This window comes from Budorcas taxicolor, chromosome 13 (genome assembly GCF_023091745.1).
Source record: "Budorcas taxicolor isolate Tak-1 chromosome 13, Takin1.1, whole genome shotgun sequence".
Lineage (NCBI taxonomy): Eukaryota > Metazoa > Chordata > Mammalia > Artiodactyla > Bovidae > Budorcas > Budorcas taxicolor.
Window position 1 is genome coordinate 1864764 of NC_068922.1, and position 16833 is coordinate 1881596.

Consider the following 16833-nt stretch of genomic DNA (forward strand, 5'->3'; position numbering starts at 1 on the left):
TCTTTTATACTAGAGGTTGTCTTTTCATTGTTAATTTGGGTTCATTTTTTCAATTTATAAGTCTTCTCCATTAATAAATTTTTTACCTTCCTGGAGCCAATAACCTTGTTATTATTATAATGTTTAATAATATGGTTTAATATGTGGAAAAGGAAATTCTCCCTTTCTATTACCATTCAGTGTTTCTTTGCCTTGGACTGACTGTTCTAAAATAATATTAACTGATACTATTAAGAATCATCTTGACACTTCATCTTGATACTAATGAGAATTTCACATCATGATGCCAATGAGTAGATGCTAGCTGTGACTTTGAGACAGTCTTTTACACACTAAAGGAATCTACACTTGGCCTAAATGACAACACTGGTTTTAGGAATTTTTGTTGAATATTATTAAATGTCTCTTTGGCATCTATCAGGATGATCATATGTCCATTTCTTCTTTGTGAGAAATGTGATAAATTTTATTAATATATCTCCTAATATGTAAGTATCCTTTTGTTCCTGAGAAAAATTCTACTTGCTTATATATTGTTTTTTAGAAAATATGACTTGGCAATTAATTTTTAGGCTTTTGAAGTTAATTTTTTCAAGCATAAATTTGGTAGTTTATCCAATTTTGGTATCACAGTCATAATAACTTATAAAATGATAAATAAAAATTCACTTTTTTTCCCTGCTCTAAAAATGACTTGTTACATGAAACTTTGAAATAGTTCTACTGTCACTTCTTTATTGTCCATCTAAATAGAGATGAGTTGTAACTCAGACAGTCTGGAACAAATTGATAGCTTCTCAAATTCATTATGACTTTAAAGCTTGTTTGTTTAGCCCTAGCAATTGCAAATAATGTGGACATTTATTTCATATATTGATCAAGTCTTAGCAAACTTTGACCAGGAATCTTTGTCCATTAGAAACGAGTCAATGAGTGATTAGATATTGGTAGTAAGTAATCAAACAAATAAAAAAAATTAAAGGAAAACCTTTTTCCTATAAATTAAAAGATGAATTATAGTATCTACTGTGGGTTAAGTATAAAGAAGTCCATCCTCAAAAACAAGGATTGGAGATTTAAACTTTCTGAAGGATATCTTAGTAAGAATTATCAAAAGGCTTTTCCAATAAACATATTTTCTGACCTAGAAAATTCACTCCTAAGAGAATCGTTAATGATATCTTCAAAGATTTCACCACAACAATGTGGTAAAATCAAAACATTATATGTAATGATAAAAATTTGGAAGAGACATAAATATGTCCAGAGTGGGGCCTGGTATAATCTGTGTTTGGGTATATTTATCCAAAAGTATTTTATACAGTTGTTAAAATTAAAGCAGATGAATATTTAATGAAATGGACATACTGCAAATAATTTATATATTCAAATATATGAATATGTTTTAAATAGAAAAACAGAATATACACCAACCTGTTGGCAGTTGTTTACCTCTGAATTTGGAGATGACAGCTTGGTTTATTTTTCTTATCTGTTTCCTAAGTTTCTATAATAAGTCTTTCTTCTTAAAGAGGGAGCAGAAGTGTACTGTAATAAAAGCTTACGTTCTTGCTCCAAATGTAAATACAGTCCCAGTAAGGTTTGTGTCTTTTATTCACAGACCTGGCTATGCAGATAAACATGGGGATGTATGAATACAATGGGAAGAGTGGCTACAGGCTGAAGCCGGAGTTCATGAGGAGACCTGACAAGCACTTTGATCCATTCACAGAAGGCATCGTGGATGGCATAGTGGCCAACACTTTATCTGTTAAGGTATATTCATCCCATCACACAACTGTACCCAGCAAAAGTCTTCAACAACACTGATTTTGTGTAAAGCAGTTTAGTCATTAAGCATTTACTTCCCAGTAAAGTCTTCACTTCCTTTGTATTTTTTTTTTTAATTTGAAGACTGAATTCATATTAAAAGTTTTCAAAAGCTATATGCACAAGATGCCCCACTTTTAATGGGCTAAAAATTAGATCCAAAATCAGTGAAGCAAGTTGCTGAGATTCACCATGGCTAGTCCTTTCTTTAGGTGCAAAGATCCTACAGAGAAATGTACCATGAAAACTGTGTGTGTGTGTATGTGTGTGTGTGCGGGCGCACATGCGCTTAGTTACTCAGTCGTGTCCACCTCTTTCCAAACCCATGGACTGTAGGCTACCAGGCTCCTCTGTCTATGGGTTTCTCCAGGCAAGAATATGGAGAGGGGCTTCCCTTCTCCAGGGGATCTTCCCGACCCAGGGATGAAACCCAGATCTCCTGCATTACAGGTGGATTTTTTATTGTCTGAGCCACCAGGAAAGCCAAAACCACAAAAATTAGTGACTCATTTTGGAGAAATCTGGTCTTCCCTCCCACTGTTAGTTTTAGAAAAATAGCTACACTGAGAAAAATTAGAAAAAATAAAGATTCTCCAAGTAAATTTTTAAATATTGAATAAAAGTTCTCCAGTTACCATAGCATGGCTTTTGAAAATCTATCAGAGTATTCAGGAATTTATAACACATAATGAGTAACGATATTAAGGCCTTCCCTCATGGCTTAAATACAAGAATCGCATCATTAAACATACATCTGACCCTCAAAAAATTAATTGCAAATGATTTCTGCAGTCTTTGAAATTGATTTAACAGGCAACACAAGGTATTATTTTAGCTGTGAGAAAATATACTATAAATGGGAAATCATTTTTATAAAAAACTTTTTACGTGAACTCTATAAGCCATTGGTTGTTGTAGCTAAGTTTCACTTACTTTTTAAAAGTTCCATTTCTTTTCTGTTTAACTAGATAATTGCAGCACTAAGAAGCCTTTTTAATAAAGCATAAATGCAATTTTCCAATTGACCCTAAACCAAAAGCATATAAAAAATGTGTTAAAAAAGTACGCTATATAGTCCACGAGGTCACAAAGAGATATGACTTAGTGGCTGAACAATAACGATAACAATTTCACTAATTTATATCTATTCTAAGCTTGTTGAACCCTTTTTTACTTTAAAATTTGTGTTACACCAGAGATTAAAAATAAAGTTGCACTGGAGTGTCTCTCGATGATATCATTTGAAATTATTTCATCCCATATATCTGCCAAGTGGAGTTGGCAGAATTAGAGCTTCAAGATTATATTTAGTTTAGGAAATTGTTTTCAGCAAAGGATATTTAATTCCTGTCAAGTTTGATTAAGATAACTCAAACATCACTCACAGATAAAATGCTGTTTTAGAATTTTTTTTAACTATAGTTGTAGTCAGGTCAAACGGATAGTAATATTTTATCAAAATAGTCTTTTGTCCTTGTTTGCCGATTCATCTCATTTTATATGTTTGCTTTGCTGTTTATTCTTTCTTGAAAATTCTACCATGACAGTGTAAGTGATTATAAACAATCACATAGAGAAACTGGGGAAAACAGTTGAGTCCCAGACAGGTGTACACTGCTGCCTGAGTCCGGAGTGGAGACACTGCTCTGGAGATGTCAGTGTCCTCTGAAAGGACAGGCTATAATGCCTCAGAGACCCTGCAGAGAATCCTGCCTTCACCATGACGGCTGGAGCCAAAATGCAGCTCACATCCACCCAGTATTGCCTTTGTTTCGATCCCCTGACATAGACTTTATAATGCCAGAGTAGACCTCTGAGCTCTGGTGGTGTTCCATGATCCTATTTTACTGATGAGAACATTGAGGCTCAGTGTTATTAATTTAGTTAAGAAGTCTGTTTTAATCAAAATCTTAAGCATATTGTCACTTCCCTGGGGGACCAGTGGTTAAGATTCCACACTGCCAATGCAGGGGGTGCGGGTTCAATCACTGGGTGGGGAACTAAGATCCACATGCTGGGCAGGTAAAGATAAAAACAAGGAAAAGAAAAAATTTAAACTCAATTTTAAAAAATCTTAAGCACACACCATCTTTGATGCATCTGAATTCCCAGCATGACTCATTTAACTTGGAAGTTTCAAACCTGCTATAAAATGTCTGCTCATTGTTCTCATGTAGAACCTCAGAGGAAACACAGAGATTGTTCCTTGCAGGTCTCATGCACTCAGGCACAGAGAACATTCAGGAGAAATGCATTTTCCCAGGGTAAATGCGGACACCCTCCTCCTCATAACTTTCTAACTTGTGTGGCATCTCTAACCACATCACCGTGCAGCTGCCTTTGGCCTCCCCAGTCGCCATGGCCATCCCCAGGCCGCCATTGTGTCTGTTTCCAGCTCACCACCATCTTGGTGATTCTGTCTCCTTTCACCGACTGGAGCTCAGAAAGTGAAGCTTTGTCAATCAGATAACACAGATCACTGAGTCCGCTCCACCAACACTTGATTTCCACGTTTCCCTCTCTGTTGTTAAAGCAGAGGGACATTGTGTCTGTCTCCATTAACTTTTATAACATTCGAGAACCCCTCAGATTCTGAAAATTATGAATGTGTAGTTTTAAAATCTCACTTAATTCCACAATATTCATTAGCTTTATATCTAGGCAAAGGATACCACAATCATGTGGATGGTTAACCAGTGTGGTTAGGAGTGATAATAAACTGAGTTTAATAGTTTAAAATTGGTATTTGTTTTTACTTTTATCATTATCGTGGCTTTTTATTAAACTGTAACAACTTTGAGAATTGGAGTAGCATGGTATTATAACTACTCTGTCAAGTTGAATTTTACGAACAAGATTTTTTTTTTAAATGCTAAACTTTCTACTATGCTATGTGTTAAATTTGTACTCTTAAGCAACCTTTTAATTTCATCTACAACCACGGTTCAACATCAGTCCTTCCAATGAATATTCAGGACTGATTTCTTTTAGGATGGACTGGTTGGATCTCCTTGCAGTCCAAGGGATTCTCAAGGGTCTTCTCCAACACCACAGTTCAAAAGCATCAATTCTTCAGTGCTCAGCTTTCTTTATAGTCCAACTCTCACATCCATACATGACCACTGGAAAAACCATAGCCTTGACTAGACGGACCTTTGTTGGCAAAGTAATGTCTCTGCTTTTGAATGTGCTGTCTAGGTTAGTCATAACTTTCCTTCCAAGTAGTAAGCGTCTTTTAATTTCATTTCATTTTCATTTTGGAGCCCCAAAAAATAAAGTCAGCCACTGTTTTCACTGTCCCCCATCTAGTTGCCATGAAGTGATGGGACCAGATGCCATGATCTTAGTTTTCTGAAGGCTGAATTTTAAGCCAACTTTTTCACTCTCCTCTTTCACTTTCATCAAGAGGCTCTTTAGTTCTTCACTTTCTGCCATAAGGGTGGTGTCATCTGCATATCTGAGGTTACTGATATTTCTCCCAGCAATCTTGATTCCAGCTTGTGCTTCATCCAGCCCAGCATTTCTCATGATGTATTCTGCATATAAGTTAAATAAGCAGGGTGGCAATATACAGCCTTGGCGTACTCCTTTCCTATTTGGAACCAGTCTGTTGTTCCATGTCCAGTTCTAACAGTTGCTTCCTGACTTGCATACAGATTTCTCAAGAGGCAAGTCAGGTGGTCTGGTCTGATGTTGAAGGACTGAGGTTGAAGCTGAAACTCCAAAACTTTGGCCACCTGATGAGAAGAGCTGACTCATTTGGAAAGACCCTGATGCTGGGAAAGATTGAAGGTGGGAGGAGAAGGGGACGACAGAGGATGAGATGGTTGAATGGCACCACCAACTCAATGGACATGAGTTTGAGTAAACTCTGGGAGTTCTTGATGGACAGGGAGGCCTGGTGTGCTGCAGTCCATGGGGTCACAAAGAGTCAGACATGACTGAGCAACTGAATTGAATTGAACTGAACTGAACAATCATGCTAAATTGAGAATTTTTTTTCTCTTATAAAGTTATTAAGTATTAGAAAAATCCTTATATTCAGTTGGCTCTAAAAATCAACCTTTAACTTTTAATAGATAGTATGTCTCAAATATAAAAGCCATAATCTCAAGCTTTCATGCTTGTTCATGAATTTCGCCCTATACAACTTTGTCTTATTAATTAACCCTTAACCCTGGCATTATCATTATTCTTCTAACAATTCTTTAACCAGAAAGGAAATAATATTTGTACTGTTGTTTCTGTTTTACTTTGATTATGGCTCAATATTCATCATTAGCATTTGTCCCTCCCTGAAGTTTTCTCTTGTATAATTGTTATTCATTTTTTAGAGTTTTTTTTTTTTTAACTTTCTAGATTATTTCAGGTCAGTTTCTCTCTGATAAGAAAGTCGGGACTTACGTGGAAGTGGATATGTTTGGTTTGCCTGTGGACACAAGGAGGAAGGCATTGAAGACCAAAACATCACAAGGAAACGCTGTAAATCCCATCTGGGAAGAAGAACCCATTGTATTCAAAAAGGTTGGTCTTGTGTTCTTCACGTCAGATGTTAATGCATCTTCTAGGTGTTTTATGACTTCCCTGGTAGCTCAGACGGTAAAGCGTCTGCCTACAATGTGGGAGACCTGGGTTCAATCCCTGGGTCGGGAAGATCTCCTGGAGAAGGAAATGACAGCCCACTCCAGTATTCTTGCCTGGAGAATCCCATGGATGGAGGAGCCTGATAGGCTACAGTCCATGGAGTCTCAAAGAGTCACTTTCAGGTGTTTTATACTGGAAAAAATATGAAATGAGGACTTACTTATTGTTTCATTTGGGAATTTACACATTAATAATATAATAGCATTTTCAAAACCATCTTGAAAACTTCAAAATTTCTGTGAATTGCTTGTTTGGATTTTTCATAATTATGAATCAATTAATTCTAGGATACCTCATTTGGAAGACCAGAATAATATGTAATTTTAACTCATAGCCTCTCATAATACAAGTGATAAATGATATGTCTTCACTATAATTTGAATGAAGTAGAGTGGTAAATACGGAGTAATATGGTAGCCAAGAGAAAGGAAGTCCATGCTTCCTTTAAAAAGCATAGCAATTAAACTCCCTGGAATCTCCAACCACTGGTGTTGGTCTTTGTAACTTGTCTGGATTCTATCTGATAGTTAATACCTTTCACATTTGACTTGTCTTTCCCTCTCCTTTCACAAAAAAACAGATCTTTTTCACTTCCTTTTTAAACAAAAAGGAAGACATTAAGTGCAGTAGAAAATAGAGAGCAGTCTTATCACTTTGCTTTTATCTAACCAACATATCTACAAAGGCAGCCTTCTGCAAAGGGGGTATCCTATCTACAAAGGCAGCCTTCTGCAAAGGGGGTATCCTATCTGTGGTAGAGATCTCTATACTCCAGCTTTTTTTTCCTTATGTTAATTGGATTTAGTTATGCTGTCTTATAAGCATTCTTATATGAGTATTTTCTAATATACTGAAAACATTTAGAAAATACCTAACCCATTGAAAGTAGTCAATAAATGTTAGTTTTCTTATGTTCCAAAGAAATACATATTTAAGGTATAATTGGCCTCATGGTCTTGACATGTTGATATAGTATAGCTGCATATGTACTCCAGATGTTTTACGCTGAGAGAAAAAAAAGTAAGCAATTTTTTCTTTTTAAGTTGCTCAATCTTGTCCGACTCTTTGCGACCACATGGACTATAGCCTACTAGGCAGGCTCCTCCGTCCATGGGATTTTCCAGGCAAGAGTACTACTTATAGCTAATTTGGGAATTTACAAATAAATAAAGTAATCTCATTTTGAAAGCTATCCTTGAAAGCTACTTTATAATTTTTGCATTTGCTCCGAAGTACAAAGGTAGTTTGCTTTGAAAATATAATAGTGAATGCTCAAACTGTGATTAAACCATTAACTCACAGTATTTAAACGTAGAACTTTTGTCATTTCTGCCTTGAGAATGTTCATGTCAAAAGAAAATGGTCTGTTTGTTGAACAGATTCCTCATTTTGAAAAGGCGATAAAACACAGATGAAGCCATATCTCTGGAAATCCTTCTCTTTTTGAAAATCTAAATTATAGAGCAGTAACTTAACTTTTTATCAATTTGCTCAGCAGAAACTTCTACTTGGATTTGGAAACGTAGGGCCTGTTTGAATATTACCTTTCTAATTCTTTCTGGGAGTCACTCCTTCTTGTAACCACATGTACTCTTAATGTCCTATAGGTGGTTCTTCCTTCACTAGCCTGTCTGAGGATAGCAGTTTATGAAGAAGGAGGTAAATTTATTGGTCACCGAATCTTGCCAGTACAAGCAATTCGGCCAGGTATGGATAGCATTGTGGGAAACTTTTTATCAGAGTTGTAAAGAAAATCATCACTGCCTTATAAGATTATTAAAGAACAATGTAGGAAGCTATTTGTTGTTTTGGTGTTTTACTCTGTAAAAAGGATTATAGGATTATATATTTAAACCTGGCAATATTATGTTTTTGTGATGCGCTATGACTACTAGGCCAGTCAACTCTTGCCAGATGTGATGTGTAACAAACTACCTGAAAATTAAAAGGCTTATAAGAGGTGTTTCATCTTCGTGCTCACAGGTCTGTGGAGTGGTAGGGCTTGGTGAGGTTTGGCTGTGCAACTGTGCTTGAGGCTGTGGGCTTCCCACACCTGCTCACTTAGGGGCTCCAGGTGAAGAGGCAGTTGCACTCCCAGGCATCTCACGGCCGCCCAGTGGGATGCACGCTTGTATCTGCAAGTGTGTGTGAAGCCTCTGCTTGTACACATCACTAACATCCCATTGTCCAAACAGGCTAACCCCCAAATCAAGAAATCATATACAGGGTACAAATTTGGACTGATAATTCAATCTATGACACATGGTTTCAAATTCTCTCTTGTGGGGAAAAACATGGTTGGAAAGGGAGAAAAAAATGCAGAGTCAACATTATTTTCCTGTTTGATGAGAAAAATAATACCCTATCACTCAAGAGCATATGATTAAGATGAGGTAGAAGTAAGCTGTTGGTCATCCAGAGTCACCTGAAATAAGTTCTCTGATCGAGTAGATGTTTCGCATTATAAGAAACTATGATACACGGTATCATGTCACCCCCCGCCCCCCAGGCTATCACTACATCTGTCTGAGGAACGAGAGGAACCAGCCTCTGATGCTACCAGCCCTGTTTGTCTACATAGAGGTGAAGGACTATGTCCCAGACACATATGCAGGTAAACCGCCTAACCTGGAAGGATATCTCCATCTGGGGTCATCCATATTTTTGTGACTCAGTGGAAAGAAAACTGGACTAAACAAAGGCAAGAGAGTGTGACCTCAGAATCACCTCTGTTTGTATGCATGTTTAGAAGTAATCCATCAAACCTTTGTGAGTAAATTTTAGTTTAAATCTCAATAAACTATTGAGCATTTTTATCCATTGGTAATATTATTCTCATGAGTTCAGTACTGTGTAGTATCAGCTACCTGATACTACACAGTCTATCTAGGTCTGTGCAGTGAGTTTGCCTTCAGCCAGTTTTAGAATCCTGACCTTTTCTATGAGTGAAATCGTAAACTGTAGAAATTAACTTATGATGATGTCAGCCTGGAATCATACATTTAAATTCTTGTGGTGCCAAGGTACCTGAGTGGAAGATCCTGGGAAGTGGTGGAGACTATGGCAGTCTTGGAGCGGGTGTCCAATCTGAAGACGACAGCCATAACTCATTCCAGCTAGACAGCATCATGTTCAAATGATACCCATATTGCCAAATCATTGGGTTGTTTCAACGGTCCGTAAAGCAGCCTTTGTTATGGGAAATGTCTCCCCTGTGAATCACCAGTGTGGGAAACAGGACAAATTCATGGGCCGTTTCTGAATTGGATGAAATGCTCAAATAAAACTTAAAAATTTGGAGCGCTGACACATCCTGAGTTGGAGCTTGTCCAGTTTGACTCAGAGATGACCTTTGAGTTCTCTCTTCCTGAGGTTCAGCCAGTGGACACTTGTCCATTTCCAAAGTGTTGGCTGGATAAGTAGATAGTTATATGGGTATATGGAAAGATGGAAGATGGATGGTGAATCAGTAAATGGATGGACAAGTAGAGAGATGATGAACAAATACATGGGTGGATGGGTGATTGGATGGAGGGATGGAGGGATGGAGGGATGGACTGATTCACGGTGGATTATCAGTATCTCCAGGACCATCAATCTAAAATGTCTCTTTCCTATTTAGACGTGATTGAAGCTTTGTCAAATCCAATCCGATATGTGAATCTGATGGAGCAGAGAGCTAAACAACTGGCTGCTTTGACCCTGGAAGATGAAGAAGAAGTGAAGAAAGAGGTGAGAGGGTTGTTCTAGTCTTGTGCGTGGCATGAAGCATGATTTCCGAATCTCGTTGCTAGCTTTTCCTACGTAACTTCACCCTCAGGAAAGGAAAAGAGAACACTGGAAAACTACTTTGGTGGAGTTGAGCCTCATCTCCCAAAACATCTAGAAGATACCCTGAATTTTTCATATTTCATTCTCTTTTGGCATTCTGTGGCCACCACCAGCATCGTCTTTTGTGACCACATTAAACAGTAGACATCTTGCTGTTTCAGGGGAAATTTTCTAGATCATTTCATGTTGATTAAAGGTGAATAAAACATGTAGAAAAGAAGTTGATCATCAAGTCATTTGTTGTTTTCTTTTGTCTTTAAAGTACAGGGTTTTCAAAACGCTTTTGTGATTTCTTACAGTACCAAAGTTACTTAACACAGTACCTGTTGTGTAGTATAGGCTGCAAAGTGGCAACTATTATTACTGTATATTTATGTATTATAATATATATTCCCAAAATAATTGGTGTGTTATTCTAAATTAGATGTCACAATGCAAAGAATAAGTAAGAAAGGGCCTAGAAATATTAGAAGTGAAGTTTAAAAATATGAAGTTTCCTCAAAATCCTGGTGAATTTGCCTTGTCATCTGATTGACTTAGTCACTAATCAATGAGTTGAATAAAATTTTTGATGTGTTTATTTTAAGAAAAAATATGAAGTTTCCATGTAGACCAAAAAATTTCATGATTATTGGGGATGACATAAACATTATAAATAGTGATAAAAAGTAGCTATTTTCATACTTCACTTGAATATTCAGAGGATAGATTCAGGGAAACAGATGAGAAAATTGGAGAATTATCAGTGTAGGAAAAAACCTTGAAAATTGTTTGGATGACTTTAATAGCAAGTCCACTCAAGTTGATATTACTAAATCAGCTTTTTCTTATTCCAAAAGAATAAAGAAACCTAGGCTTGTCACAGAAAATTTTTTTAATGGAAATGAGACATGAAAAATCCCAAATACATCACCTTTAATCCAAACACCCAAGCCACACAGAGATAACACTGTACATGCGTGCACGTACGTGTGCTAAGTCACTTCAGTCGTGTCTGACTCTTTGCAACCCTATGGACTGTAGCCCTGCCAGGTTCCTCTGTCCATGCGATTCTCCATACAAGATTACTGGAGTGGGTAGCCATTTCCTCCTCTTAGGGATCTTCCTGACCCAGGGATCGAACCCACATCTCTTATGTCTCTTGCATTGGCAGGTGGGTTCTTTACCACTAGTGGCACCTGGGACACCCAACACTGTACATATAGGGTATACATGCAGCTAGTCTTTTTATGCACAATTAGTACTTTTTCATATAATGGAATAATATTCACAATCTGTGTTTTAACCTTTTATTTTCACTTAATGCAAACAGTTCCATGTCATAAAATATTCTATGAGATGACTTTTAATAACTTTGTAATCTTCCATTACATAGCTGCACATTATCTTTCTAATCTCTATTATTGGATGTTTTGAATACTTTAATATTTTAAATAGATCTTCAGTAAACATCATATAAGTATGTTTTTTAGCACATTTATGATTATTTCTTTGTTTATTTTGTATAGAATTTTAGAAATTTGTGATCTAAGATGTTGAGTTAATTGAACATGAGAGAAAATGAAAGGAAAAAAAGAAAAATATGGTTTTCCCTAGTAGTCCAGTGGTTGAGAACCTGCCTTGCAATACAGGGGACACAGGTTTTATCTCTGGTCAGAAAACTAAGATCCCACATATCTGAGGAGCAATTAAGCCTGTGTGCCACAACTAGAGAGTCCGTGCACTGCAGTGAAAGATCTTTCATGTCACAATGAAGATCCTGCATGTCAAATAAATAAATATTCTTTAAAAAAGAAAAATATCTAATGTCAAAATAAAAATTTTTCAGGCTCTTATTTACACTGCAAGCATCATATTCTATAGAACCAATAAATATATTGTCCTGTTTGATGAAATTTAAAGTTAGCCTGGAAAGTTTCATAAATAATATTTTTCTTTGTATGCAGAAAATGGAGTTATAGGGAAATTTTACACTTCTGGAAAAGTACATCTAACGGTAGACATGAATTACTTCCAACGTTGTGTATTTGACACCTATGCTTAGCTTATGTTTCTTTTTCATATGTTAAAAGCCACTTAGCTTTTACTTGTCTGTAAAGCTTTTCCTTGTATACCTGTGGCCAATTCATGTTGTTGCTGTGCTGTGCTTAGTCGCTCAGATGTGTCCAACTTCTTGCAACCCCGTGGACTGTAGCCTGCCAAGCTCCTCTGTGCATGGGGATTCCCCAGGCAAGACTACTGGAGTAGTTTGTTAGGCCCTCCTCCAGGGCATCTTCCCAACCCAGGGATCAAATCCAGGTCTCCCACATTGCAGATGGATTCTTTACTGTCTGAGCCACCAGGGAAGCCCAAGAATACTGGAGTGGGTTGCCTATCCCTTCTCCAGGGATCTTCATGATCCAGGAATCGAACCAGGGTCTCTTGCTTTGCAGGCAGATTCTTTACCAGCTGAGCTACCAGGGAAGCCCAATTCATGTTGATGTATGGCAAAAACCATCACAATATTGTAAAGTAATTATCCTGCAATTAAATAAATAAATAAATTTTTTAAAAAACTGAATAAAAAAACACCACTTAAAAAAAAAAGACACCACCAGTTAGGCCTACTGCTTGAATTTGAGCAGTTAGTCTGAGCACTCACTGCTTGGCTGGTCCAGAAAGCACAGAGAGAGCAAGCATGTCATCCATGCTCTAAGCAGATTTTGCTGGTACCAGCCCAGAGTTCCTTTGCAGGGCTGCTGCAGGGTGGGCTGAAAACAGCTCACAGCCGCACATTTCTCCAGAAGCCTGGCCTAGGCTGATGGGAACTGCCTTGCTTGGGGATGTCTAGCAGATTCTTCTTTCAAGGAGGTGACTGTGTCCTGTGACTGTCGGATACAGAATAACAGCCCAGGTCTCTCGCTGCTGGATGGGCACCTTCAATGCTGCAGTTCAAGCTCCCATGCCCCACCCCACCCCCCACGCTATAGGATCAGGCTGAGGCTAGACTCCAGCTGAAACCACTCTGGGTTTATCTTGTTTCACTGTCTCAGCCTGTTTTCCTCACTTCCCTGCAGTTCTCACCTGAGAACATCCTCTCAATTTATCATGCAGACAAGAATCCCAAGTACAATTCTGCTAATAAGGAATCCCACAATGCTAAACAGCTGCTGTTTTAGAATTAAAGATTGAATACGCTTTCTGATTTTTTTGTTTGTTTGTTTGGGAACTAGAATTTAAATGTTTGACAATAGTTACATCTTTAACTTCAGTGTTTCTTCAAAGATAATAGTTTTTTTTTTTCTTTGTAATGGCCTTTGAAAAGATTAAGACTAGAGATTTCAGTAAATTTCTTGTTTTGCTCATATAAACCCCAATATGAAATTAAAGGCTCTCCTTAGATATCAATGGGTTTCCAAGCTCTGAAACTCTTTTCTCTTCAACTGACTTTAACTTAATAACATATTTCATAAAATATAATTCACAGTAAAGATAATTTATGGAGATATAATTAGATTACTATTAAGCCTTCTCTACTTAGAAAACAGGAATCTCTTTAATCAACTGGATGCAATTTATTTTCTAAAAAAATAGGTATTTAAAGAAAGCATTTTCAGATAAAATTATGTTTTGCTACTATTTCAAAACAATACTTTCTATATCATCGACTTGTACCTAGATATTGGCCATCTTCCCCAAGGAGTAAGCTCTGACTTGAAGAGATTTCAAGACACCACCAATTTCAGCTTATATAGTGTAGCAATAGAGGTAAAAGCCTTGTAATGAAACAGAGACCATTTCTCTAATGAGAAAAATGTCACTTTGCAGAGTAGGAGACCTAAGGCCTTTGAGACTGCAGATCTTTTACGTCACTGTCCTTTCAAAGCATATAAAAAAGCTATTTGGATTCCACGTATATGTGATATCATGTGATTTTCTATTTTTTCTATCTTACTTAACTAAAAAGTGATACAAATGAACTTATTCACGAAACAGAAATAGAGCCACAGAGGTAGAAAACAAACTTATGGTTACCGAAGGGAAAGGGAGGAGGGACAAATTATGAGTTTAGGATTAACAGATACACACGACTATATATAAAATAGATAAACAACACACATAGCAAACAGAACTGTAACAGCCTATAATGGAAAAGAATCTGAAATATGTATATATATATATATATATATATATATAATTGAATGCTTTACTGTAAACTTGAAACTAACACAACATTGTAAATCAATTATACTTTGATTTTTTGAAAAAATAAAAGCTATTTGTGGAGAATGTAACAGTAATGGATACAAAAATACAGAAGTAGAATTTTAGGTCAACATTACTTTCGTTTTTCGTCTAAAATGATGGTCATAAGGATTTTCAGTAAATGTATACTCTTGGTTACACGCAAATAATATTTGAACATTTTCAGTTTTAGAAATAATTTTAGAAACATTGAATCGCATAAATTTCACATTGAATTGCATAAATTTGACATGGTCCTGTAGAAAATACATTTATTTTTTTCCTTTGAAATGTCTAAACCCTTAACTGACCTCATTTCTAAAGCTCAAGAAGAAAAATTATTTGCCCTTACCATATAATGCTGGGAGAAAAATGGCATTTCACACCTTTGAACACCAGCATGCCCTTTATCTTGTCTTGCAATAATGTAAGTTTGTTTGAACGAGGCCACTGAAAAGAAGTAACTATGGTTTTCTCAAAAGAAAATTCTATCTAGGACATGGCAGACACTGGAGACACTATTTTAGCAGCAAAGACTTTTTTAGTATAATCCTTTTAACTTGGTAGTTATAAAGGTCATTTCTATTTGAAAATGAAAGACATTATTGAACTATAAAATATTCCCAGAATTGTAATAGTCTAATAAATTATCTTCATAAGTAATTGACAAACCAAAAAAGTAAAACCAAAAAGTAGGAAATTTTAAAATTCCCCCATTGCTTTGAACAATAGACATTTGTTTCAGATCATGTGAAAAAAATATATATAGTTACATATATATATAATTCCAGTATATAATTGGAAATTAAGGAATAATAGATTTGAGTTGCTGAATTTATTTTGTCTCTTTTAAAGTCATAAATCAGGATCGTGGGTGAGTAAAGTCGTAGAAAGTTACCTAATCTGAGTCATTACAAGGCTTTATAATATTTTTAGTTACTTCTCTAAATAAAATGGTGTATAAAAATTTTAAAACATAATAAAGAAACAAAAAGTCCTCTCAGTAATCTTGCAGATCAGGTTAACATTTTTGGTGGTCATCATTGTAGCACATTTTCTATGAATGTATAGTATTCCTTTACAAAAGTTCTTAATTAAAGATAAATTTTCCACAGCTCTACCAGTTTAATGTGGTTATTAGAGATGACTAATGAGCTCAGATGGTAAAGTGTCTGCCTACAATGCAGAAGACCTGGGTTCAATCCCTGGGTTGGAAAGATCCTCTGGAGAAGAAAATGGCAACCCACTCTAGTACTCTTGCCTGGAAAATCCCATGGCTGGAGGAGCCTGGTAGGCTGCAGTCCATGGGGTGGCTAAGGACTGAGCAACTTCACTTTCACTTTTCACGTGCATGCATTGGAGAAGGAAATGGCAACCCACTCCAGTGTTCTTGCCTGGAGAATCCCAGGGATGGCGGAGCCTGGTGGGCTGCCCTCTATTCTTTCACTATTCCATCTGACTTTTGATGCATTTAAAAGTAGGCTGCAAATATTAACATACATCATCCCTCAGTGCTTTAGAACACATACATCAGCGTACAGGTTATAGAAATGTAGGGCAGATACATAATCTAATTTCACTCAGGTAATATAAACTTAAGATACCAATTGTACAGATATTTAAGAAAGCTCTTTGTTAAGGGAAAGGCTGGTTTTGATGTAGCCACTTCCACTGCCTGAATTAATCCTGAGTGGACTAGATCTCTACATGGTGAAATTATGAGCCTTGACCTAAATATTCTGGAGACACTAATGACTTTGCCCTTGCCGTCACCCATCTGGCATCCGAATGAAGATAGTATTATCCTAACAATGACATGGAAGGCACTGTGTTTTTTAAATTTTTTTAATTAATTGATTTATTTTAATTGGAGGCTAATTAATTTTGTATTTTTAGATGACTCAGGCAGAACCCAAACACCACCAATAGCCCAGTCACACATCTGGTATTTGGAAAACCTTTTACTTTACCATAAGAACCTCCTCACTAAATTCCCTAAATCCTAGTTCTCTATTGCTTCATCGTCAGACCCAATTTTTAATGCCTGGGACTGAAGTCTTTTTAGCTAACATTCTATGTAGCCTTTCCTCCTTCTCTAAAACTTGTGAAAATGGTCTTTCTAGTTATATTTCTTGCTGATCCACTTATGTTATATTTTAAGGTTTTTCTGTTCATATTGGAAATAGGAAGGATAAAAATATTTTTTATAAAATCTTGGCTTTAAAAACATCTACTATTTCATGTTTTTAAAGAAAAAATAGTGTAATGCTTCCACTTGGCCACTGGAGCTGTAACTCATTTTTC

The 16833-nt window shown here is 36.5% G+C and overlaps 1 protein-coding gene across 1 annotated transcript in view; it reads left to right on the plus strand.

The window, feature by feature from the left end:
• PLCB1 (phospholipase C beta 1) overlaps nt 1-16833 on the plus strand; it is an 854020-nt gene that overhangs the window by 695871 nt on the left and 141316 nt on the right. Inside the window, exons 19-23 of the mRNA XM_052650392.1 lie at nt 1622-1776; nt 6190-6354; nt 8082-8181; nt 8984-9088; nt 10097-10206. Coding sequence (XP_052506352.1) covers nt 1622-1776; nt 6190-6354; nt 8082-8181; nt 8984-9088; nt 10097-10206 — 635 coding nt within the window. The remainder of the gene's footprint in view (nt 1-1621; nt 1777-6189; nt 6355-8081; nt 8182-8983; nt 9089-10096; nt 10207-16833) is intronic.